General features: G+C 51.5%; 1 protein-coding gene across 14 annotated transcripts in view; it reads left to right on the top strand.

Moving 5' to 3' along the window:
* The window catches only part of AHNAK (AHNAK nucleoprotein), a 30039-nt gene extending 5499 nt beyond the window's left edge, over positions 1 to 24540 (top strand). The window contains exons 2-7 of one of the 14 annotated variants that reach the window (XM_052662479.1): positions 4491 to 4590; positions 4896 to 5052; positions 5475 to 5662; positions 6557 to 13927; positions 14312 to 14371; positions 15140 to 24540. In XM_052662479.1, coding sequence (XP_052518439.1) covers positions 4896 to 5052; positions 5475 to 5662; positions 6557 to 13927; positions 14312 to 14371; positions 15140 to 23701 — 16338 coding nt within the window. In that variant the 5' untranslated portion in view covers positions 4491 to 4590 and the 3' untranslated portion in view covers positions 23702 to 24540. Of the gene's footprint in view, positions 1 to 4490; positions 4591 to 4895; positions 5053 to 5474; positions 5663 to 6556 lie in introns of all 14 variants that reach the window. The other 13 variants (XM_052662473.1, XM_052662474.1, XM_052662475.1 and 10 more) reach the window with 13 other exon arrangements.
* Positions 24541 to 26430: the final 1890 nt, after the last annotated feature.

Below are 26430 nucleotides of genomic sequence, written 5' to 3'. Positions count from 1 at the left end.
GTCTCTCCGGCTCTCACTGGGCCTCCTTCCATGTAGATCTCTCTCGCCTGGGTATCTCCCTTGTGCATCTTTCTCTGTGGTTTCTCATCCTGTGTCTGTGTTTATTCGTGTCTTCATCCCTTTCCCTGGTTAAGACTGGTTGGCCTCAGAGTCAGAGATCCCTGGGCTTGCATTTCACTTCTGTCTCATACTCGGGCAAGTCATTTAACCTCAGGGCCTGTTTCTGCACTCTAAAATAAGGATATTAATTCTTAATCACATGGGATTGTTTGGGAAAGAAAGGGGACCCCAGGCATGGAACGAGCACAGTCCTGGGGCGCTATGGGATCTTGACAAAATTCTTTCTCTTCACCTGGGAGGGGTTGTTTCTTTTAATGTGGCTCTTTCTCTTCCTCTTTACTGCCCGGTGAGTGTTCACGAGAGTGGATGGCCCTCTGGGTGTGTCTGTCTTTTCTCTGAATATCCCAGCCCCTGCTCCTTGACTCTGTGTGTGTCTGTGGCTTTCTGGCTGGTGGAAGTCTCAGCTCTGGTTGTGATCATCTTGTTCTCACCTTGGGGTACTGCTTCTCCGGGGCCTGTGTGTCTGGTGGGTCAATTTGCCCGTGTGCTGGGCAGAAGTTTTGTCGCTGTCTGTGTCCTCCCCATTGCGGGCTGGCGTGCTTCTTTCCGTCTTAGCATGTCACCTTCGACGTCCTGCCTGTGGCAGGCATATGCGCAAACTCAGGTCCCTCTGCTGTGTATTTTGACTTCAGGTGTGGCGTGTGGAGGCGCTGAGGCGTACGGACCTGACTCTCAGGGTGTGTGTGTGTGTGTATCAGTTCCTGTCATCTTGACACTGACCTTGGCTGCGAGGTTGTCTTTGGCTGCTGCAGCAGTTCCACTGCGCCCCCTCCCTGGCTGTGTTCACACTGGCTCTTGGGCAGAAGGGATTTCCTGGGACCCATGGGAGAACATGCCCTTCTAGGGCGTCACAGCTGGTGGGGACCATCTTCCCCGGGCAAAGGGTCTGCTTCCTGGCCTTCTCCTGGGTCTGCCTGGGTGTTGCCCACCCAGGGCAGAGATCTGCAGAGATGGCATGGGCAGAACCCTGCTGCACATCCTCTTTGTGGTTTTGAATCATCAGGGCAGCTTCGTTCTTCTCTAGCTGCTTCTGGCCTGAATTACTTGCACTCTGTCCCTGCAGCCTCAGCTGTGTGTCCTCTCTGCCTTGAAGCTGGAGTGTCCCTGCCACGTCGCTCCTTTTTTGCCCTCCAGGCAGCCCTCTGCCTTAGAGGGTCTCCACTCCAGCCCTTCCCACCAGGAAGGTTGCTGTGAGCTGGTGTCAGGTGCCGATGGGGAGCTGGCAGACCTGGGCATTCCAGGGCCCCAGCATTCCCCCATTCTCAGGGCTTCAGACCTCACTCTCCCCATCTGTCACTAGCAGGCAGTGCCGTCCCACAGAACTTTCTGCAGTGGTGGCAATGTTCTGTATTTGCGCTTGTAATGTGGTAGCCGTGCGTGGCTGTTGAGCTCGTGAAATGTAGTTCCTACAACCTACGGGCTAAATGTTTAATTGAATTTAAGTTAGGGCTTCCCTGGTGGCTCAGATGGTAAAGAACCTGCCTGCAATGCAGGGGGAACCCAGGTTCAATCCTTGGGTGGGGAGGAGCCCCTGGAGAAGGGAATGGCAACCCACTCCAGTATTCTTGCCTGGAGAATCCCACGGATAAAGGAGCCACATGTGGCCTAAGGGCTCTTCCAGCTCTGACACTTGAGGAATGTGTAGAATTCCCCAAGGCTCCAAAGACTCAGCTTTGGGTGGCAGCAGGGTGGAGCCCCTAGCCTCCGGGGAAGCTGGCTTTACCTGACATGTGGGAGAAGAAGGAAGGACCCCCTGGGTTTGGTACAGGCCCCAGGGGTGGGGGAGACCACAGGCTGGGATCCAAGTGCAGAAAATAGGCCCTTGCCACTGTGGCCTCGAATTCCCTGTCAGCACCCTTGTGTCTCGCCAGGTCAGATGGAAGGGGCGGGGAGGGGAGTCTTGCCTGGCTGTGCCAGGAGGTGAGGCTTGAGCCAGGGCAGGCAGGGTGGTTGGCAGCCCCACCTGGCTGGGAAGCCAGCGGGTGCCCCGCCAGGGTCAACCTGCAGCCTCGAGTCCAGCGCCTCCCGCTCTCACGGGCTGTGGTCCCTTCTCCACTCATGATGTCCTCCTAATTAGCCCCTGGGGTGGAAGCATGTGGCTGATCCCTTCTGGGCCTCCCACTTGGGCTTCTAGGGGCTCTGGGCCGGGGGCTCTGGGCCAAGCAGCTGGCAGGGAAGCCCATTGCCTCTTCCTGCAGCCCCAGCCCCTCTGGCACCCAGGGGTCTGGCCTATGAAGCGGGTTTTAGGTGTGACCCTTGGCGTGTCTGGAGCTGTTGCAGCCACAGTGACTCACTGGAGAAGGAGGGAGGGTGGGGCTGAGATGTGGGCGAGGGTGAGCTGGCTGGCTCTCTGCCCACCTTGCTGGCTGCTGGCTCAGCACCAGGATGCGAGGCTGAAAAAAGGGGCCCTGCTCAAGGAGAAAGAGAGGGTGCCAGCGCACTCGGTGGCTTCGGGGAGCTGCAGGGCCCTTGGGTGGAAGCCTTTTCCTTCCCCTCCGGGTCTGGCTCCCCCCTTGTCTCCCGGGCTGGCTACTTAGTGCTGGAGGCTGGGGGAAGGACTGTTGAAGTCCCGGCTTTTGCTGTTTCTCCGTGGGAAGGGTCAGCTGGACTTCCGGTAGGAAGGGAGGAGGTGATTGCCCCAGCTGACACCTGTGCCAGCAGGCTGCCCCCTGGCCTCCTGGCGGGCACCTGTGCTGACATAAATACCACACAAGTGAGTGCAGGTGGTTGGGGAACAGGGTGTCTGTGGCTGTCTTCATCAGTATTATGATCTGCCTGACATTGGAAGTCCTACGTGCTCATGAATTTCCGTAAATCTTATCCTCAAAGACAAACTCAGTACCTTCAAGATCCCATTTAGATCTCATCCCCCCTCCTGAAGGCTCCCAAACCTTCTGGAACATTCTGAGGCCAGATTAGTCACACCCTGAGCACCTTGCTCATAATTTATATCTGGGACAGGAACTAAATCTTTTTTTTTTTTGGCTTTGCCATGTGGCATGTGGGTTAGTTCCTTGATTGGGGCTGGAACTTGGCCCCTTGCATTGGGAGCTCGGAGTCTTAACCACTGGGCCATCAGGGAAGTTCCAGGAACTAGGTCTTTTAACTCTCCATACGTGGCCCGTGGAGTGCGTTTGGAGGATACATCAGTGACGTTAGGTAACAACCTAGCGGAGCGTGTAATTCAGAGCTGGGCTGAGTGCCTCCATCCCTTTCTGGTTTTCTCTGCAGCGGTCTGTACAATGATACAGGGGTGATCGGTATGCATGTATTAATTGATTGGTTGGCTGGTTTCTGGATGTCAGCGGTTTTTGGCTTAGGGCGAAACTCTCCACAACTTAATAGCACCCCCTCGTGGTTTCACAGACGTGCTTCTGGGTGGCTGCCGCTGCCATTTTGTGTGGGTGGCTGGGGGCTGGAGGCCCTCCTGCTGTCTCCCCGGGTGCCCCTGCAGCCAACAGCTGTAGCTGGAGGGTGTCTTTGCTCCTTACCTATGGGAACCTGGCTCCGGGCCCAGCCGGGGCAGCCCAATGGGCCCTGGCTCGCCACATGCCTGAGATGGCACCACTGCAGCCTCTCAGGCTTGGGCCAGTGCTGAGGGGCCCGGGGCTCCCGTTGCTCAGCCTCTGCCTGTAGCAGGGCCCCTGGAGCTCCAGCTGGCAAGTGTCTGCCTGGACCCAAGGCCGGGTTAGACAGGGTGACCCAGCGTCGCTGACTGTTGGCCTCCACCAGCCCAGCTTGCAGGTTGCCTGTGACCCCCAGGGCTGGAGGCTCTGAGGAGGAGGGGTCTCACACCCATTAGAGCTGCACGCTGGATGTGGTGTGTCGAGGGAAGAAAGAGTTACAGGCTCAGAGCCCAAGCTTGTTGCTCGCTTATGGTGGACCCCGGCCGGCTGGCCTCTCTGAATCTCAGTTTCTCCATCTGTGCTGTAGGGCAGTAACATCTCCCTCCTGAAGCTGTTCCAAGGGACCCAGTGAGGATGTGGATGTTGGGAGGCTCCCGTGGGCCAGAGCTTTCCACTCATGCTCTCTCTCCTTCCTTCAGCCCTCATGGGGATCCTTTAGCGTCTCCGTTTACACAGATGAGGAAATGGAGGTTCAGAGAAGTTAAGTGACTTGGCCTGGGTCACACAGCTGGCGAGATGCTGAGCCAGGATTGGAACCTGAGTCTGGCCTCTTCCAAAGCCCCTTCCCATGATCCCAGCCTTGGAGAGTCACATGTGAACGGAGTTGATGACAGTAGCAGGGTTGGGGTTTTGGTTTGGCCCCAGCTGACAGGACATCCAGCCATCTCTCTTGCAGAGCAGCTGGGGCAGGGCTTCAAGCGAGCCAGCTGTTGAGTGAGAACCTGAACATGACCTTTCCCCTAGACAGTGTGACCGAGATTCCCAAGAGATAGCCTGAGGAGAGAAGAGGAAGGAGGGGCGGGCTCCTGGCAAGGCATCCGCTCCTGACCCAAGTCCTGCGAAGGTCAGTAGGAGGGAGGGGGAGGTGACTGGGTGGGGAGTGGGGAGGGTAGAGACCTGGATTGGCTGTAGCACGGAGCATGGGGCGGGGAGGGGCGGGGATCAGGGTGAGGGGCTGGTTACCTCCGTTGTGGTTGCATCCACTGGCCCATTTCCAATTTCTCCCTTGTGCCTTGGGAGCTCACCCACAGCAGAAGCCGGCACCTTGGAGACAGTGCCCCACTCCCGGGGGGCGAATCCCTGGCCTCCTCATCCCCCCATGGCCTTGCACCCCCACTGCCCTGAGCTCTGTTTTGTTACGCCAAACAGATGGAGAAAGAGGAGGAGACGACCCGGGAGCTGCTGCTGCCCAACTGGCAGGGCAGCGGCTCCCACGGGCTGACCATCACCCAGAGGGATGACGGCGTCTTTGTGCAGGAGGTGATGCAGAACTCCCCTGCGGCCCGCACTGGGGTGGTCAAGGAGGGTGAGTCTTCTCGGGGTGCGGCCGGTGCTGGCGTTAGCAGGGAGGCTGGTGGAGGGGGGGGCGGGGGGCAGCACAGGCGGGTGGGTGACTGTGGAGTGCCCGGTCTCAGTGGCATCAGGATGGTCGGTACCCAAGCCCTGCCCTCCCCTGCCCACTCTTTGGTGCTTGTTCATTCACAGTCCTCGTGGGAGGTGGTCCCATGGGTTGGAGATGTTGTGCGTCCTCTGTTCCGACTCCACCACCCAGGAGCTTGGCCGCTTTGGGCCTATTAGTTGTCCTCCCTGCCTCAGTTTCCTCATCTCTACCATGTGTGTTACCACACCTGTGAATCAGCCCAAGGGCCCAATGCAGAGTGCTGGGTTGTGGGTTGTTTCCCCGAGACTCTGGGTGGTCTTACTCACATCTTGCTCCTTCCTGCTCAGGGGACCAGATTGTGGGTGCCACCATCTACTTTGACAACCTGCAGTCGGGTGAGGTGACCCAACTGCTGAACACCATGGGCCACCACACCGTGGGCCTGAAGCTGCATCGCAAGGGGGACCGGTCCCCTGAGCCTGGCCAGACCTGGACCCACGAGGTCTTCAGTTCCCACAGCTCCGAAGTGGTTCTGGTGAGTTCCTGGCTGGCCGGCTGCTCCCTGAGCTCCACTCGCCACTCAGCTCCCTTTCCTGGGCCTCCCTTGTCCTTCCTTGCTTTTCTCTCCCACTCTCACCCTCTGCTCTCTGTCGAGCCAGCCTGTTCCTCCTATTCACGTGTGGCTGCTACTGCTGCTAAAAAGTCTTCTGTTGGCCTCCTCAGTGGGGACCCACTGATCAGTCTGGTCCGAGGTGACGGGAGGCAGGTCGGCTGCTTTGCGAGGATCTTTGAAAATTATTTTCTTGGTGCCCAGCTCTGCCTCCCAGACATCATTTTTCTGCTTCCAGAGGCCTGGACTCATCTGTGAGTCAGAGGCTGGGCAGTGAAGTCCCTGAGGGACTCTGCTCCTTCCGATGGCTTGTTTATTTAACATATAATGAGTCCCTCAAAGTGGAAGTGTTAAGCCCAGCACAACTGGGCTCCACTGATGCTGTCTGAAGGGTCCCTGAGAGGACTCCCCTCTGGATTAAACGAACAAGGCCAGGCAGCTGAGAGCTGAGAACTGAACTAAGTCAGCACAGAGCTGGTCGCCGGGAGGCGTCTGAGAAACTTGATGGGCTGACTCGAATCTAGAATTGGCTGTGAATCCTTCTCCCAGGCCCCAGTGTCCAGGAGTCTACTGTCCCCAGTCTTCCCCATGGCATTTGCTTGCCAGAGTTTCCCCAAATAATTTGTTTTCTTCCTGTGATGTGGCTGTGAGCCCCTCTCTTTAGCCCCTCATGCTGGGTCCCAGAAGGCTCCGTGGCCCTCCCTAACGGTCCCGGCTTCTTTGGGGAGCAGGTGACCGTGTTGTCGGCTGGGCTGTGGCCGGGCGTCTGTCACTCACGCAGACTCTGCTGCAACCTGTACGGGGTGTGTGTTTCTGCAGAGCGGGGATGACGAGGAGTACCAGCGCATCTACACCACGAAGATCAAGCCTCGGCTGAAGTCAGAGGATGGAGTGGAAGGGGATGCTGGGGAGACCCAGAGCCGCACCATCACGGTGACCAGGAGGGTCACGGCCTACACTGTGGATGTGACAAGCCGTGAAGGCGCCAAGGACATTGACATCAGCAGCCCAGAGTTCAAGATCAAGATCCCACGGCATGAATTGACCGAAATCTCCACTGTGGATGTGGAGACCCAGCCTGGGAAGACAGTGATCAGACTGCCCTCGGGCTCAGGGGCTGGGTCTCCCACCACAGGCTCCAGCGTGGACATCCAAGCAGGGTCCATTTCCGCTGTGGGCCCAGAGTTGCCAGGGGCTGGCCACTCGAAGATCCAGGTCACCGTGCCTGGGGTAAAGGTGGGAAGCCCGGGTGTCAGTGTCAATGCCAAGGGCTTGGACTTGGGTAGCAAAGGAGGGATCCAAGTCCCAGGGGTAGACGTTTCATCCTCTCTTGGGGGCGGGGCAGTAGAGGGACAAGGCCCATGTCTTGACGGGAAGATTAAATTTCCCACCATGAAGGTGCCAAAATTTGGTGTCTCAGTGGGGCCTGAGGGCCAGGCCCCCGAGGCAGGGTTGAGCGTTTCCCCCCCTGAACTCTCTGTGGGGCACAAAGGTGGCAAACCAGGCTTGACCGTTGGTGGAAGCATCCAGACCCCTCAGCTCAAAGTCAGCACTCCCTCTGCCAATATTGAGGGGCTTGAGGGGAAGTTGAAGGGTCCCCAGATCACTGGGCCCTCCGTTGAGGGTGGCCTAGGCCTGAAAGGTGCCAAGCCACAGGGGAGTTTAGGGGTGGACATCTCTGTGCCCCAAATTGAGGGCAGCATCTCTGGCTCCAGGGTGGAAGTTCAAGCTCCTGACATTGACATTCATGGGCCTGGGGGCAAAGTGAGTGTGCCCAAGGTGAAGGGCCCCCAGCTCTCTGTATCGGGTTCTAAGGGAGACAGGCCTGGCATTGATGTGGCACTGCCCACAGGGGAAGTGACGCTTCCTGGGGTCTCTGGGAATGTCGACCTGCCTGAGGTCGCTTCTGGGGATCTGGAAGGGAAGCTGAGGGGTCCTAAATTCAAGCCTCCTGAAATGACTATTCAGAAGCCCAAAATCTCCATGCAGGATGTGGATCTGAGCCTTGGGTCCTCTAAATTGAAAGGAGACATTAAGGTTTCTGCTCCTGGGGTGCAAGGTGATGTTAAAGGCCCTCAAGTGGCAGTTAAAGGTGCCAAAGTGGACATAGAGACACCCAGCCTAGAGGGAACCATGACTGGCCCCAAACTTAGTGGTCCTTCTGGGAAAGCAGGAGCCTGCAGTATCTCTATGGCAGACGTAGATTTGAATGTGGCTGCGCCAAAAGTGAAAGGGGGTGTTGATGTTATGCTTCCAAAAGTAGAGGGGAAAGTCAGTGTCCCTGAAGTTGATGTCAAAGGCCCCAAAGTGGATGTGAGTGCCCCAGATGTGGAAGTTCATGGTCTGGACTGGAATCTGAAAATGCCCAAGATGAAAATGCCCAAGTTCAGCACTCCAGGAGTCAAAGGGGAAGGGCCAGATGTAGATGTGAGTCTCCCCAAAGGTGATGTCAGTATTTCAGGGCCCAAGGTCAATGTGGATGCCCCAAATGTCAATATCGGGGGCCTGGCAGGCAACCTTAAAGGCCCTGATGTTCAGCTGCCTGAAGTGAGTGTCAAGACACCAAAGCTCTCCATTCCTGATGTGGATTTGCATGTGAAAGGCCCCAAAGTAAAAGGAGAGTATGATGTAACAGCACCAACACTTGAAGGAGAGCTGAAAGGTCCCAGAGTGGCCATCGATGTCCCAGATGTGGATGTCCAGGGCCCAGACTGGCACCTGAAGATGCCCAAGATGAAAATGCCCAAGTTCACTGTTCCAGGGTTCAAAGCAGAGGGCCCTGAAGTCAATGTAAACCTGCCTAAGCCTGATGTGGACCTTTCTGGGCCCAAGGTAGATGTCAGTGTTCCAGATGTGAGTATTGAGGGACCAGAGGGGAAACTGAAAGGACCCAAGTTTAAGATGCCTGAGATGAATATCAAAGCACCAAAGATTTCCATACCAGATGTGGACTTACACTTGAAAGGCCCGAGTGTAAAAGGAGAATACGATGTCACAGTGCCAAAGGTTGAAGGTGAGATGAAAGTTCCTGATGTTGAACTTAAGAGTGCCAAAGTGGACATTGATGCCCCAGATGTGGATGTTCATGGCCCAGACTGGCACCTGAAGATGCCCAAGATGAAAATGCCCAAGTTCAGCATGCCTGGCTTCAAAGGAGAGGGCCCGGAAGTGGATGTGAACCTGCCCAAGACTGACATTGATATTGCTAAACCCAAGGTGGATGTTGAAGGTCCAGATGTGAATATTGAAGGACCTGAAGGAAAGCTAAAGGGTCCCAAGTTTAGGATGCCAGAGATGAATATCAAGGCCCCCAAGATCTCCATGCCTGATGTAGATCTGCATATGAAAGGTCCCAAGGTAAAGGGGGAATATGATGTTACAGTGCCAAAGCTGGAAGGGGACCTGAAGGGGCCCAAAGTAGACCTCACTGCACCAGATGTTGACGTTCATGGTCCCGACTGGAACCTGAAGATGCCAAAGATGAAGATGCCCAAATTCACCATGCCCAGCCTTAAAGGAGAGGGCCTGGAACTGGATATGAATCTGCCCAAGGCGGATCTTGACATTTCTGCACCAAAGGTAGATATTAGTGCTCCAGATCTGAGCCTTGAAGGGCCAGAAGGAAAGTTGAAAGGCCCCAAGTTTAAGATGCCTGAGATGCACTTCAGAGCTCCTAAGATGACCCTGCCAGATGTTGACATGGATCTTAAAGGACCCAAAATGAAAGGCAGTCTCGATGTGTCTGCACCAAAAATAGAAGGTGAGATGAAAGCTCCAGAGGTGGACATCAAAGGCCCCAAATTAGATGTTAAAGCACCAGATGTGGAAGTTCAGGGTGCAGACTGGAGTCTGAAGATGCCCAAGATGAAAATGCCTAAATTCAGCATGCCAGGCTTCAAAGGCCAGGGTCCAGATGTGGACGTGAACCTGCCTAAGGCTGACATTGATGTCTCTGGGCCAAAGGTGGACATTGAAGCCCCAGATGTGAGCCTTGAGGGGCCTGAAGGAAAACTCAAGGGTCCCAAGTTTAAGATGCCTGAGATGCACATCAAGGCCCCCAAGCTCTCCATGCCTGATGTGGACTTAAACTTGAAAGGCCCCAAAGTCAAAGGGGATGTGGATGTGTCTGTGCCCAAGATAGAAGGTGAAATGAAAGTGCCAGATGTGGACATCAAAGGCCCCAAAGTGGACGTCGATGTCCCAGATGTGGATGTCGAGGGCCCAGACTGGCACCTGAAGATGCCCAAGGTGAAAATGCCCAAGTTCAGCATGCCTGGCTTTAAAGGAGAGGGCCCTGAGGTGGATGTGAATCTGCCTAAAGCTGACATTGACATCTCTGGCCCCAAGGTGGACATTGAAGCCCCAGATGTGAGCCTTGAGGGGCCTGAAGGAAAGCTCAAGGGTCCCAAGTTCAAGATGCCCGAGATGCACTTCAAGGCTCCCAAGATCTCCATGCCGGATGTGGACTTAAACTTGAAGGGCCCTAAAGTCAAAGGGGATGTGGATGTGTCTGTGCCCAAGATAGAAGGTGAAATGAAAGTGCCAGATGTGGACATCAAAGGCCCCAAAGTGGACATCGATGTCCCTGATGTGGACGTTCAAGGCCCTGACTGGCACCTGAAGATGCCCAAGATGAAAATGCCTAAATTTAGCGTGCCTGGCTTCAAAGGAGAGGGCCCTGAGGTGGATGTGAATCTGCCTAAAGCTGACATTGACATCTCTGGGCCAAAGGTGGACATTGAAGCCCCAGATGTGAGCCTTGAGGGGCCAGAAGGAAAGCTCAAGGGTCCTAAGTTTAAGATGCCTGAGATGCACTTCAAAACTCCAAAGATCTCCATGCCTGACATTGATTTAAACCTCAAGGGCCCCAAGATGAAAGGGGACGTGGATGTTTCTCTGCCCAAAGTTGAAGGGGATCTGAAAGGGCCAGATGTGGACATCAAAGGCCCCAAAGTGGACGTTGATATCCCAGATGTAGATGTTCAAGGCCCAGACTGGCACCTGAAGATGCCCAAGATAAAAATGCCCAAGTTCAGCATGCCTGGCTTCAAAGGAGAGGGCCCAGAAGTGGATGTGAATCTGCCCAAGGCCGACATAGACATCTCGGGACCGAAGGTGGATGTTGAAGTTCCAGATGTGAACATTGAAGGTCCCAATGCAAAAGTAAAAGGTCCTAAATTTAAATTGCCAGAAATGAATATAAAGCCTCAGAAGATATCCATGCCAGATGTCAGTCTGCATTTGAAAGGCCCTAAAATGAAAGGAGATTATGATGTTACAGTTCCAAAAGTAGAAGGAGAGATTAAAGCCCCTGATATTGACATTAAAGGTCCAAAAGTGGACATTAATGCACCAGATGCAGGAGTTCATGGCCCAGACTGGCACCTGAAGATGCCCAAGGTGAAAATGCCCAAGTTCAGCATGCCTGGCTTCAAAGGAGAGGGCCCAGAAGTGGATGTGAACTTGCCCAAGGCTGACATTGACATCTCAGGACCCAAGGTGGACATTGATGCCCCAGATGTAAATATTGAAGGTCCAGAGGGGAAACTAAAGGGCCCCAAATTCAAGATGCCAAGCATGCATATACAGACGCACAAAATCTCTATGCCTGATGTTGGACTTAATCTGAAATCCTCTAAACTTAAAACTGATGTAGATGTTTCTCTTCCTAAAGTGGAAGGAGACTTGAAAGGTCCTGGAATTGATGTGAAAGCCCCCCAAATGGATGTGGATGTTGGTGATATAGATATTGAATGTCCAGAAGGAAAGCTTAAGGGGCCCAAGTTTAAGATGCCCGAGATGCACTTCAAGGCTCCCAAGATCTCAATGCCGGATGTGAACTTAAACTTGAAAGGCCCCAAAGTCAAAGGGGATGTGGATGTGTCTGTGCCCAAGATAGAAGGTGAAATGAAAGTGCCAGATGTGGACATCAGAGGCCCCAAAGTGGACGTTGATGTCCCTGATGTCGATGTCAAAGGCCCTGACTGGCACCTGAAGATGCCCAAGGTGAAAATGCCCAAGTTCAGCATGCCTGGCTTTAAAGGAGAGGGCCCAGAAGTGGATGTGAATCTGCCTAAAGCTGACATTGACATCTCTGGCCCCAAGGTGGACATTGAAGCCCCAGATGTGAGTCTTGAGGGGCCAGAAGGAAAATTGAAAGGCTCTAAATTTAAGATGCCTAAGTTGAATATCAAAGCTCCCAAGATCTCCATGCCAGATGTGGACTTGAATTTGAAGGGACCGAAACTGAAAGGAGAGATGGATGTTTCTGTGCCAGAACTAGAAGGTGATCTCAAAGGTCCTCAAGTTGACATCAAAGGTCCCAGTGTGGATGTGGAGGTGCCTGATGTTGATCTGGAGTGTCCTGATGCAAAGTTGAAAGGCCCTAAATTTAAGATGCCTGAGATGCATTTCAAGGCCCCCAAGATCTCCATGCCTGATGTGGACTTACACTTGAAAGGCCCCAAAGTCAAAGGGGATTTGGATGTGTCTGTGCCAAAATTGGAGGGAGATTTGAAAGGCCCCAGTGTGGATGTGGAGGTGCCTGATGTTGATCTGGAGTGTCCTGATACAAAGTTGAAAGGCCCTAAGTTTAAGATGCCTGAGATGCACTTCAAGGCTCCCAAGATCTCCATGCCTGATGTGGACTTAAACTTGAAGGGCCCCAAAGTTAAAGGGGATGTGGATGTGTCTGTGCCCAAGATAGAAGGTGAAATGAAAGTGCCAGATGTGGACATCAAAGGCCCCAAAGTGGACGTTGATGTTCCAGACATGGATGTACAGGGCCCAGACTGGCACCTGAAGATGCCCAAGATGAAAATGCCTAAATTCAGCATGCCAGGCTTCAAAGGCCAGGGTCCAGATGTGGACATGAACCTGCCCAAGGCTGACATTGATGTCTCTGGGCCAAAGGTGGACATTGAAGCCCCAGATGTGAGCCTTGAGGGGCCTGAAGGAAAGCTCAAGGGTCCCAAGTTTAAGATGCCCGAGATGCACTTCAAGGCTCCCAAGATCTCCATGCCTGATGTGGACTTAAACTTGAAAGGCCCCAAAGTCAAAGGGGATGTGGATGTGTCTGTGCCCAAGATAGAAGGTGAAATGAAAGTGCCAGATGTGGACATCAAAGGCCCCAAAGTGGACGTTGATGTCCCAGACGTGGATGTTGAGGGCCCAGACTGGCACCTGAAGATGCCCAAGATGAAAATGCCCAAGTTCAGCATGCCTGGCTTCAAAGGAGAGGGCCCTGAGGTGGATGTGAATCTGCCTAAAGCTGACATTGACATCTCTGGCCCCAAGGTGGACATTGAAGCCCCAGATGTGAGCCTTGAGGGGCCTGAAGGAAAGCTCAAGGGTCCTAAGTTTAAGATGCCTGAGATGCACTTCAAGGCTCCCAAGATCTCCATGCCTGATGTGGACTTAAACTTGAAGGGCCCTAAAGTCAAAGGGGATGTGGATGTGTCTGTGCCCAAGATAGAAGGTGAAATGAAAGTGCCAGATGTGGATATCAAAGGCCCCAAAGTGGACATCGATGTCCCTGATGTGGATGTTCAAGGCCCAGACTGGCACCTGAAGATGCCCAAGATGAAAATGCCTAAATTCAGCATGCCAGGCTTCAAAGGCCAGGGTCCAGATGTGAACGTGAACCTGCCCAAGGCTGACATTGACATCTCTGGGCCAAAGGTGGACATCGAAGCCCCAGATGTGAGCCTTGAGGGGCCTGAAGGAAAGCTCAAGGGTCCTAAGTTTAAGATGCCCGAGATGCACTTCAAGGCTCCCAAGATCTCCATGCCTGATGTGGACTTAAACTTGAAGGGCCCTAAAGTCAAAGGGGATGTGGATGTGTCTGTGCCCAAGATAGAAGGTGAAATGAAAGTGCCAGATGTGGACATCAAAGGTCCCAAAGTGGACATTGATGTCCCTGATGTGGACGTTCAAGGCCCTGACTGGCACCTGAAGATGCCCAAGATGAAAATGCCTAAATTTAGTGTGCCTGGCTTCAAAGGAGAAGGCCCTGAGGTGGATGTGAACCTGCCCAAGGCTGACATTGATATCTCTGGCCCCAAGGTGGACATTGAAGGCCCAGATGTTAACCTTGAAGGACCAGATGGAAAGTTGAAAGGTCCTAAGTTCAAGATGCCAGAGATGAACATCAAAGCCCCCAAGATCTCCATGCCTGACTTTGATTTACACCTGAAAAGTCCCAAGGTGAAAGGAGATGTGGATGTTTCTCTGCCTAAGGTGGAAGGTGACCTAGAGGCCCCTGAAGTTGACATCAAAGGCCCCAAAGTGGATGTTGCTGTCCCAGATGTGGACGTTCACGGCCCAGACTGGCACCTGAAGATGCCCAAGATGAAAATGCCCAAGTTCAGCATGCCTGGCTTCAAAGGAGAGGGCCCAGAAGTGGATGTGAACCTGCCTAAAGCTGAGATTGATATCTCTGGACCCAAGGTGGATATTGAAGGCCCTGATGTGAGCCTTGAAGGTCCTGAAGGGAAGCTCAAGGGTCCTAAGTTCAAGATGCCAGAGATGAACATCAAAGCCCCCAAGATCTCCATGCCTGACTTTGATCTACACCTGAAAGGCCCTAAGGTGAAAGGAGATGTGGATGTTTCTCTGCCTAAGGTGGAAGGTGACCTAAAGGCTCCTGATGTTGACATCAAAGGCCCGAAAGTGGACATTGATGTCCCAGATGTGGACGTTCATGGCCCAGACTGGCAGCTGAAGATGCCCAAGATGAAAATGCCCAAGATTAGCATGCCTGGCTTCAAAGGAGAAGGCCCAGATGTGGATGTGAACTTGCCCAAAGCCGACATTGATGTCTCGGGACCCAAAGTGGACATTGAAGGCCCTGATGTTCATCTTGAAGGACCAGAAGGAAAGTGGAAAAGCCCAAAGTTTAAAATGCCTGAAATGCATTTTAAAACTCCAAAGATATCCATGCCAGATATTGATCTTAATCTGACAGGTCCAAAGATAAAAGGTGATGTGGATGTCACATGCCCCAAGGTAGAGGGAGATTTTAAAGGACCTGAAATTGACCTCAAAGGTCCCAAAGTAGACATTGATGTCCCTGATGTAGATGTTCAAGGCCCAGACTGGCACCTGAAGATGCCCAAGATGAAAATGCCCAAGTTCAGCATGCCTGGCTTCAAAGGAGAGGGCCCGGAAGTGGATGTGAATCTGCCCAAGGCTGACATTGATGTGTCAGCACCCAAGGTGGACATTGAAGGCCCTGATATTAACCTTGAAGGACCAGAAGGAAAGGTGAAAGGCCCTAAATTCAAGATGCCAGAGATGAACATCAAAGCCCCCAAGATCTCCATGCCTGACTTTGATTTACACCTGAAAGGTCCCAAGGTGAAAGGAGATATGGATGTTTCTCTGCCTAAGGTGGAAGGTGACTTAAAGGCCCCTGAAGTTGACATCAAAGGCCCCAAAGTGGATGTTGCTGTCCCAGATGTGGACGTTCACGGCCCAGACTGGCACCTGAAGATGCCCAAGATGAAAATGCCCAAGTTCAGCATGCCTGGCTTCAAAGGAGAGGGCCCAGAAGTGGATGTGAACCTGCCTAAAGCTGATATTGACATCTCAGGACCCAAAGTGGACATTGAAGGCCCTGATGTGAGCCTTGAAGGTCCTGAAGGGAAGCTCAAGGGTCCTAAGTTCAAGATGCCAGAGATGAACATCAAAGCCCCCAAGATCTCCATGCCTGACATTGATCTTAACCTGAAGGGCCCCAAAGTGAAGGCAGATGTTGATGTGTCTTTACCAAAAGTTGAAGGTGAGATGAAAGTTCCTGAAGTGGATATTAAAGGCCCCAAGGTGGACGTTGATGTCCCAGATGTGGATGTTCATGGCCCTGACTGGCACCTGAAGATGCCCAAGATAAAAATGCCCAAGATGAGCATCCCTGGCTTCAAAGGAGAAGGCCCAGAAGTGGATGTGAACCTGCCCAAGGCTGATATAGATGTCTCTGGACCCAAGATGGACATTAATGTTCCAGATGTGAACATTGAAGGTCCAGATGCTAAACTGAAGGGTCCCAAGTTCAAGATGCCAGAAATGAATATTAAAGCTCCTAAGATCTCCATGCCAGATCTGGACCTTAATCTTAAAGGCCCTAAAGTGAAAGGAGAGGTGGATGTTTCACTTCCAAATGTAGAAGGTGATTTGAAAGGGCCTTCTCTTGACATCAAAGGGCCAAAGATGGATGTAGATGCACCTGATATTGAAATTCATGGCCCAGAAGGCAAATTAAAAGGTCCAAAGCTGAAGATGCCTGACATGCATGGAAACATGCCTAAGATCTCCATGCCAGAAATTGACCTGAATTTGAAGGGCTCAAAACTTAAGGGAGATGTTGATGTTTCTGGGCCCAAATTGGAAGGTGATATTAAAGCTCCCAAGTTGGATATAAAGGGCCCAGAAGTGGACATTTCTGGTCCTAAGCTGAATATTGAAGGCAAGTCAAAGAAATCACGTTTTAAGCTTCCCAAATTTAATTTTTCGGGCTCCAAAGTTCAGACACCTGAGGTAGATGTCAAGGTCAAAAAGCCAGATCTTGATGTAACAGGTCCAAAAGTTGACATTAATGCTCCTGATGTTGAGGTCCAAGGAAAGGTGAAAGGACCCAAGTTCAAAATGCCTTTCCTAAGTATTTCATCTCCTAAAGTGTCAATGCCTGATGTGGAGTTAAATCTGAAAGGTCCTAAAGTCAAAGGAGACTTAGATGTTGCAGGTCCTAATTTAGAAGGTGAACTTAAAGGACCCAAAGTGGATATTAAGCCACCAGAAATTCATCTGGATGCACCTGATGTGGATGTTCATGGTCCAGACTGGAATTTAAAAATGCCCAAGATGAAAATGCCCAAGTTCAGCGTGCCTGGGTTAAAAGCAGAAGGACCAGATATGGCTGTGGATCTGCCGAAAGGAGATATCAACATAGAGGGTCCCAGAATGGACATTGAGGGCCCAGAAGTCAAAGTGGAAGGTCTAGACGGAGGCTTAAAAGGCCCCAAATTCAAGATGCCTGACATAAATATCAAAGCTCCCAAGATCTCTATGCCTGATGTTGATTTAAACTTGAAGGGCCCCACGGTGAAAGGTGATGTGGATGTTTCTTTGCCCAAAGTTGAAGGTGACCTCAAGGGCCCTGAAGTTGACATCAAGGGCCCCAAAGTGGACATTGATGTCCCAGATGTGGACGTTCATGGCCCAGACTGGCACCTGAAGATGCCCAAGGTGAAAATGCCCAAGTTCAGCATGCCTGGCTTCAAAGGAGAGGGTCCAGAAGTGGATGTGAACCTGCCCAAGGCCGACATAGATGTCTCAGGACCCAAGGTGGACATTGATGTTCCAGATGTGAATATTGAAGGTCCAGATGCAAAACTGAAGGGTCCCAAGTTCAAGATGCCAGAGATGAACATCAAAGCTCCCAAGATCTCCATGCCTGACCTTGACTTAAATCTGAAAGGACCCAAAGTAAAGGGAGATGTGGATGTTTCTCTGCCTAAGGTGGAAGGTGACCTCAAGGGCCCTGAAGTTGACATCAAGGGCCCCAAAGTGGACATTGATGTCCCAGATGTGAATATTGAATGTCCAGATGTGAAACTGAAGGGTCCCAAATTCAAGATGCCAGAGATGAACATCAAAGCTCCCAAGATCTCCATGCCTGACCTTGACTTTAATCTGAAGGGTCCCAAACTGAAGGGTGATGTGGATGTATCTTTGCCAAAAGTAGAAGGTGACCTCAAGGGTCCCGAGGTGGACATCAAGGGTCCAAAAGTAGATGTTGAAACTCCTGATATTAACATTGAAGGTTCAGAGGGTAAATTGAAGGGGCCCAAATTCAAGATGCCAGAGATGCACCTAAAGGCTCCCAAGATCTCCATGCCTGACATTGACTTAAACCTGAAAGGACCCAAAGTAAAGGGGGATGTGGATATTTCTCTGCCTAAGGTGGAAGGTGATCTCAAGGGCCCTGAAGTTGACATCAAAGGCCCCAAAGTGGACATTGATGCTCCAGATGTGGACGTTCAAGGCCCAGACTGGCACCTGAAGATGCCCAAGATAAAAATGCCCAAGATCAGCATGCCTGGCTTCAAAGGAGAGGGCCTGGAAGTGGATGTGAACCTTCCCAAGGCTGACATTGATGTGTCAGCACCCAAGGTGGACATTGAAGGCCCTGATGTTAACCTTGAAGGACCAGATGGAAAGTTGAAAGGTCCTAAGTTCAAGATGCCAGAGATGAACATCAAAGCCCCCAAGATCTCCATGCCTGACTTTGATTTACACCTGAAAGGCCCTAAGGTGAAAGGAGATGTGGATGTTTCTCTGCCTAAGGTGGAAGGTGACCTAAAGGCCCCTGAAGTTGACATCAAAGGCCCCAAAGTGGACATTGATGCTCCAGATGTGAACGTTCATGGCCCAGACTGGCACCTGAAGATGCCCAAGATAAAAATGCCCAAGATTAGCATGCCTGGCTTCAAAGGAGAGGGTCCAGAAGTGGATGTGAACCTGCCTAAAGCTGACATTGACATATCAGGTCCCAAGGTGGACATAGACACTCCCGACATTGATATTCATGGTCCAGAAGGAAAACTGAAGGGTCCCAAGTTTAAAATGCCTGACCTGCACCTCAAGGCACCCAAGATCTCCATGCCTGAAGTTGACCTGAATCTGAAGGGCCCCAAGGTAAAGGGTGATGTGGACGTCTCTCTGCCCAAAGTTGAAGGTGACCTAGAGGCCCCTGAAGTTGACATCAAAGGCCCCAAAGTGGATGTTGCTGTCCCAGATGTGGACGTTCACGGCCCAGACTGGCACCTGAAGATGCCCAAGGTGAAAATGCCCAAGTTCAGCATGCCTGGCTTCAAAGGAGAGGGCCCAGAAGTGGATGTGAACCTGCCCAAGGCCGACATAGATGTCTCAGGACCCAAGGTGGACATTGATGTTCCAGATGTGAACATTGAAGGTCCAGATGCAAAACTGAAGGGTCCCAAGTTCAAGATGCCAGAGATGAACATCAAAGCTCCCAAGATCTCCATGCCTGACCTTGACTTAAATCTGAAGGGACCCAAAGTAAAGGGAGACGTGGACATTTCTCTGCCTAAGGTGGAAGGTGACCTCAAGGGCCCTGAAGTTGACATCAAGGGCCCCAAAGTGGACATTGATGTCCCAGATGCGGATGTTCATGGCCCAGACTGGCACCTGAAGATGCCCAAGGTGAAAATGCCCAAGTTCAGCATGCCTGGCTTCAAGGGAGAGGGCCCAGAAGTGGATGTGAACCTGCCCAAGACCGACATAGATGTCTCAGGACCCAAGGTGGACATTGATGTTCCAGATGTGAACATTGAAGGTCCAGATGCAAAACTGAAGGGTCCCAAGTTCAAGATGCCAGAGATGAACATCAAAGCTCCCAAGATCTCCATGCCTGACCTTGACTTCAACCTGAAGGGTCCCAAAATGAAGGGTGATGTTGATATCTCTCTGCCCAAAGTTGAGGGTGATCTCAAGGCCCCTGAGGTGGACATCAAAGGCCCCAAACTGGATATTGATGCTCCTGATATTAGTATTGAAAGCCCAGAAGGAAAACTGAAGGGGCCTAAATTTAAGATGCCAGAGATTAACATTAAAGCCCCGAAGATCTCCATGCCTGACTTTGACTTAAATCTGAAAGGGCCAAACGTAAAGGGTGATGTGGATGTTTCACTGCCTAAGGTAGAAGGCGATCTGAAAGGGCCAGAGGTGGACATTGAAGGTCCTGAAGGGAAGCTCAAAGGACCCAGATTTAAGATGCCTGATGTCCACTTCAAAACCCCACAAATCTCCATGAGTGACATTGATTTGAACTTGAAAGGACCTAAGATAAAAGGAGATTTGGATACTTCCATCCCTAAATTAGAAGGAGATCTGAAAGGCCCAAAAATAGATGTTAAAGGCCCTACGCTGGACATAGATACTCCTGACATTGACATTCATGGTCCAGAAGGAAAACTGAAGGGTCCCAAGTTTAAAATGCCTGACCTGCACCTCAAGGCACCCAAGATCTCCATGCCTGAAGTTGACCTGAATCTGAAGGGCCCCAAGGTAAAGGGTGATGTGGACGTCTCTCTGCCCAAAGTTGAAGGTGACCTCAAGGGCCCTGAAGTTGACATCAAAGGCCCGAAAGTGGACATTGATGTCCCAGATGTGGACGTTCATGGCCCAGACTGGCACCTGAAGATGCCCAAGGTGAAAATGCCCAAGTTCAGCATGCCTGGCTTCAAAGGAGAGGGCCCAGAAGTGGATGTGAACCTGCCCAAGGCCGACATAGATGTCTCAGGACCCAAGGTGGACATTGATGTTCCAGATGTGAACATTGAAGGTCCAGATGCAAAACTGAAGGGCCCCAAGTTCAAGATGCCAGAGATGAACATCAAAGCTCCCAAGATCTCCATGCCTGACCTTGACTTAAATCTGAAAGGACCCAAAGTAAAGGGAGATGTGGATGTTTCTCTGCCTAAGGTGGAAGGTGACCTCAAGGGCCCTGAAGTTGACATCAAGGGCCCCAAAGTGGACATTGATGTCCCAGATGCGGATGTTCATGGCCCAGACTGGCACCTGAAGATGCCCAAGGTGAAAATGCCCAAGTTCAGCATGCCTGGCTTCAAGGGAGAGGGCCCAGAAGTGGATGTGAACCTGCCCAAGACCGACATAGATGTCTCAGGACCCAAGGTGGACATTGATGTTCCAGATGTGAACATTGAAGGTCCAGATGCAAAACTGAAGGGCCCCAAGTTCAAGATGCCAGAGATAAATATCAAAGCTCCCAAGATCTCCATGCCTGATGTTGACCTGGATTTGAAAGGATCCTTAGGCAAGGGTGATTTTGATGTATCTGTTCCTAAGATTGAAGGGACTTTCAAAGGCCCAGAAGTAGACCTTAAAGGTCCAGGTCTAGATGTTGAAGGCCCTGATGCCAAACTCAGTGGCCCACGTTTGAAGATGCCATCACTGGATATTTCTGCTCCTAAAGTAACTGCTCCTGACATTGATTTGCATCTCAAGACACCCAAAATTGGAATTTCTGGTCCCAAATTAGAAGGTGGTGAACTGGACCTCAAGGGACCCAAAGTTGATTTAGAAGCTCCAAGCTTAGATGTACACATGGAGAGCCCAGATGTTAACATTGAAGGGCCAGATGTAAAAATTCCCAAATTTAAGAAACCCAAGTTTGGGTTTGGGGCAAAAAGCCCCAAAGCTGACTTCAAGTCACCTACACTTGATGTCACAGTTCCTGAGGCAGAGCTGAACGTTGAGGCTCCTGAAATTAGTGTTGGTGGCAAGGGCAAGAAAAGTAAGTTTAAAATGCCAAAAATTCACATGAGTGGGCCTAAAATGAAGGCCAAGAAGCAAGGATTTGATTTGAATGCTCCTGGGGGTGAAATTGATGCCAGTCTCAAGTCTCCTGACATAGATGTCAATGTTGCGGGGCCCGACGCCTCACTGAAAGTTGACGTGAAATCTCCCAAGACCAAGAAACCTATGTTTGGGAAAATGTACTTCCCAGATGTAGAATTTGACATTAAATCTTCTAAATTTAAAGCTGAGGCATCTCTCCCTAGCCCCAAAATGGGAGGTGAAATCCAGGTGCCTGATCTGGATATTTCTTCACCAGGGATTAATGTGGAAGGTCCTGACATCAAGCTGAAGGCTCCCAAGATCAAGGCACCAGGTGTCGATGTCTCAGGGCCAAAGATAGAGGGCGACTTGAAAGGCCCCAGGGTGCAGGCAAACCTGGATGCACCTGACATCAGCATTGAAGGCCCAGATGCTAAAGTCAAAGCACCATCATTCGGCATTTCTGCCCCTCAAGTATCCATCCCTGATGTGAATGTTAGCATGAAAGGACCAAAGATAAAGGGTGATGTCCCCAGTGTGGGACTGCAAGGACCGGATGTAGATCTGCAAGGTCCGGAATCGAAAATTAAGTTCCCTAAGTTTTCGATGCCCAAGATCGGCATCCCTGGTGTGAAAGTGGATGGTGGGGGAGCTGAGGTCCAGCTACCCTCTCTTGAAGGAGGCTTGAGCACACCAGATGTCAAGCTTGAAGGGCCTGATGTGTCTCTCAAGGGGCCAAAAGTAGACTTGCCATCAGTGAACCTCTCTACGCCAAAAATCTCTGGACCTGACCTTGACCTGAACTTGAAAGGACCAAGTTTGAAGGGAGATCTGGATGTATCTGTTCCCAGCATGACGGTGCATGCCCCCGGGCTTGACCTCAGAGGTGCCGGTGGAAAGGTGAAGGTAGAAGGTGACGGAGTGAAGGTGCCTGGAATCGATGCCACAGCAGCCCTTGACACTGGTGTGCCGGATGTGACCCTGAAAGGACCAAGCCTGCAGGGCGACCTGGCCGTCTCTGGTGACATCAAGTGTCCCTCGGTATCAGTAGGTGCTCCTGATCTAAGCTTGGAGTCACCTGAGGGTGGTATTAAACTTCCCAAGATGAAGCTGCCCCAGTTTGGCATCTCCGCTCCAGGGTCTGACGTGGACATCAACGTCAAGGGGCCACAGGTGACTGGAGAACTCAAGGGGCCTGGCATGGACGTGAACCTCGGAGGCCTGAACCTGAAAGGGCCTCAGATCTCTGGCCCTCAAATCTCAGCGCCAGATGTGGACTTGAACTTGGAAGGACCAAAAATAAAAGGCAGCCTCGGGGCCAGTGGTGAGATGAAAGGCCCCACGGTTGGTCTTCCGGGCATCAGTGTTCAAGGCCTGGAAGGAAACCTCCAAATGCCTGGAATGAAGTCATCTGGATGTGATGTGGCGCTGCCAGGTGTGAATGTGAAACTCCCAACTGGGCAGATTTCTGGTCCTGAAATCAAAGGTGACCTGAAAGGTTCAGGGATAGGTTTCCGTGGAGCTGCTCCCGACATTGGCGTGAAAGGGCCTTCACTGAACGTGGCATCTCCTGAGTCAGATTTTGGTATCAGCTTGAAGGGCCCGAAAATCAAAGGAGGCGTGGATGTTTCAGGGGGTGTCAATGCCCCAGATATCAGCCTAGGAGAAGGGCACGTGAGTGTCAAAGGTTCTGGCGGGGAGTGGAAAGGACCCCAGGTCTCCTCTGCTCTCAACCTGGATGCACCCACGTTTGCTGGAGGACTTCATTTCTCAGGACCAAAGGTAGAAGGAGGTGTCAAAGGAGGCCAGGTTGGACTTCAGGGTCCTGGACTGAGCATGTCTGGGCCTCAAGGTCACTTGGAAAGTGGATCTGGAAAAGTAACATTCCCCAAGATGAAGATCCCCAAGTTCACCTTCTCTGGCCGGGAGCTGGTGGGCAGAGAAGTGGGGGTGGATATTAACTTCCCTAAAGTGGAGGCCAGTGTCCAGTCTGGTGCCGGAGAGGGCGAGTGGGAAGAATCCGACGTAAAACTTAAAAAGTCCAAAATCAAGATGCCCAAGTTCACCTTCTCCAAACCTAAAGGGAAAGCTGGCGTCGCCGGCTCACCAGAAGCGTCTGTTTCAGGGTCCAAAGGTGACCTGAAGAGCTCCAAGGCCAGTCTGGGTTCCCTGGAAGGCGAGGCCGAGGTCGACACGTCTTCACCCAAAGGCAAATTCTCCTTATTCAAAAGCAAGAAGCCAAGCCACCGCTCAAATTCCTTCAGTGACGAAAGGGAGCACTCTGCCCCTACCACCCCCACGGGGACTTTGGAGTTCGAGGGTGGGGAGGTGGCGCTGGAAGGCGGGAAAGTCAAAGGGAAACACGGCAAGCTGAAATTTGGTACCTTTGGTGGATTGGGGTCAAAGAGCAAAGGTCATTATGAGGTGACTGGGAGCGATGATGAGGCAGGCAAGTTACAGGGGAGTGGAGTGTCCTCGTCCTCTAAGAAGTCCCGACTGTCATCTTCTTCTAGCAATGACAGTGGGACTAAGGTTGGCGTCCAGCTTCCCGAGGTGGAGCTGACAGTTTCCACAAAGAAAGAGTAGCCGGCCTCTGTGTGTGTATATATCTGTATAGAACTCCATCAGCCTTGGGTGTGTTTGTATATAAACTCCAAAGAGAAACACGCCAACAGCCTCAGCAACAATGCAAAGATCTGGCCTCTGCCAGGGGCAAGTGCTGAAAAGCCAGCTGCCTTTAGGCTCCTCCCGGAGCTTTACAGATAGGTTCCAAGTTCTTCGTCCAGCCCACGTGCAAAATCAGCAGTATTTGCCTTCAGATTTCAGTTTTTTGTTTTGTTTTCTTTTTTGCATTGAATGCTGAGAGCTCCTGTTTACTAAGCCAGCTTTTGTGTTTATTATCTTCGTTTTTACTGAACATTGTTAGTGTTGGGGTCATGGAAACCCACTTTTTTCATTGTAATGACTTGGGAGCTTTTGTTAGTAAGGGTGGGGTGGGGTAGAAGGCAGTAGAGGGGGGCCAGACCTTTTTCTCCTACAATTGGGTCTACTCAAGCAGCAAACACCCAAAGATGGCTGAGAGGAGCCGGCCGGCTGGGTGTGTGGGTGTTTGTAGAACTGTGTATCATTGCTTTTTGTTTCCCCAGGGGTGGCGGTCAGTCCCAGCCTGTATGGTGCTCACGGGGGAGAGGGAATTAGAATCTTTGTAAATTAGGCCACCTACCCACTCGCTCCACATGAGAGCCTTCCATTCTGTGTGTTGTAAGGGAAATGTTTTCTTTGTGATCGCCACGTTCCTGATACTAGTTCTGATTTCCTTTAACAAATGTTATTGTGATTAAGAAAATTTCCAGCACTTTAATGGCAAATTAATTGAGAATGTAAGAAAATTGATGCTGTCAAGGGCAAATAAAGCTGTTTATTAACCCGGATATCCTGTGCCTTTGCATTCTGTGTTGGGAGGATGAGGCCTGGGGAGGCTGCAGGCCCAGTCCTGACAGGTCAGGCTGGGTCCACTGAGTGGCGTTTCTGGTTGCATTAGTGGGTAGTGGGAGGGATTCTTTGCTTTCTCGATTCTCACAGTGAGGCTGTTTGCATCACTGCTGAGAAATCGAGAGAGACTGGGCATGTTGGCAGCCCAAACCTCAGGACCTACCCGCCAATTTGGCATCCTCAGATAGGAATATACCATACAGAAATGATTCAGACATGAATGGATAAAAAAGCCTGTTAGAGTGACAGAGAAGGATCTGGCCATGGGTCACAGGCCTGTCCGCTATTCCTGACTTGGCTGCAGGCTTGCTGACTGGCCTCATTACCTGCCATCCTGGGCCTCAGTGTCCTCTCATTTGAAATAAGGGTGCTGATCTCATGTCACATATCTTTATGATTCCTTCTAGGCCATCTGAGGGCTAAACTTTACGAAAAATATCTTCTGACAAAAGTCCCCCCCCTCACTCCTTTTCTTTTTGGTTACGCCATGTAGCACTGTAGGATCTTAGTCCCCTGACCAGGGGTCAGATCCGTGTCCCCTACATTGGGAGCACAGAGTCTTAACCACTGGACTACTAGGGAAGTCCAAAAGGCCCCTTTTGATTTCTAGTTCTGTGGACAATACATGGTGGGTGGAGGAGCCTCCTAGAAACTGGTTCCTGACGTCTGTCATTGCTGGGCAGAGGGCAGTGCCTTCTTAGACTGAAATGATCGAACCAAGCTCAGCCCTGGGGCCGTGTCTCAGAGTTGCCATCTTTCCGCCAGCAGAGGCAGCTCTGTTCCTCTCCGGTCATCCCTGGAGTGGAGATGCCAGCTCCCACCCCTCCCACCCTCTCCAGAGCCAGTTTGTCTGTGGGTCTCTGTGCAGAGCAGTGGGGTCTCCTGCCCAGAGTGAACTCCACCTGCCCTTACTTGGATTGCAAATGGGCCTCGGCCAGCTTCATCCATTCACGCCTCAGCCAGCAGAGTCTGTGTCCTTGGAGGGGTGGTTTTGGAGCTCAAGGGTGAGTCTAGGTTTTGGAAAGGATAGGTAATAAGGGAGGCACTTGATTGCCTGTGGTTTTTAAATTTTTTACTTTTTTTAATAAGTAATGCTGGTTAACAATGTCGTGTTACTTTCAAGCGTACAGCAAAGTGATTCAGTTATATACATGTATTCTTCAGATTCTTTTCCCCTATAGGTTATTACAAAATGTTGAGTATGGTTCCTTGTGCTATACATTAGGTTCTTATTGCTTATCTATTTTATATGTAATAGTGTACATCTGTCCATCTCAAACTCCTAATTTATCCCTCCCCTCCGTGGCTTTTTTAAAGCTGCTTTTGTGAACTGGGGAAGAGTTTCCTCACCTGTTAAAACAGGGATAGCATCCACAGGACCAGAGTCTGTTCAGGTATTTTGGTTGTCTGCTGTGCAGGGACACCACATTTAAGCGTGTAGCATTCGTGTCACAGCTGTGTTTGTTGGGAGCACAAGGGTGGGCATGGAGTCCTAGAGAGGCAGGTGTGAGCCCTTGCAGACACACTGAAACGTTAGAGCGTGCACATCCACCTACGTGCATTTGTCTTCTAACTGGGTCTGGGCATCCCACAAGGGTGCTTCTTACAACCACAGCTCAAAGCTCAATTCTCAATCCTTCCTCCATTCTCAAGCTGACACGGGTGTTGGGGTGGGACAGCGTGTGCATGCTACCTGAGCTATGTGGCCCTGGTGTTTGGAGAGAGGTTAAGTGGGTGACAGTGGGGTGCCCTTGTGTACACACCCAGGGGGATGCTCACTGGGATGCTGGAAAAATCTCCTAGGCAGAACTAAGCAGGTTGTC

Source organism: Budorcas taxicolor, chromosome 25 (genome assembly GCF_023091745.1).
Source record: "Budorcas taxicolor isolate Tak-1 chromosome 25, Takin1.1, whole genome shotgun sequence".
Classification (NCBI taxonomy): Eukaryota; Metazoa; Chordata; class Mammalia; order Artiodactyla; family Bovidae; genus Budorcas; species Budorcas taxicolor.
The sequence above is the reverse complement of the archived record's forward strand: the minus strand, read 5'-3'. Positions and strand labels throughout refer to the sequence as shown.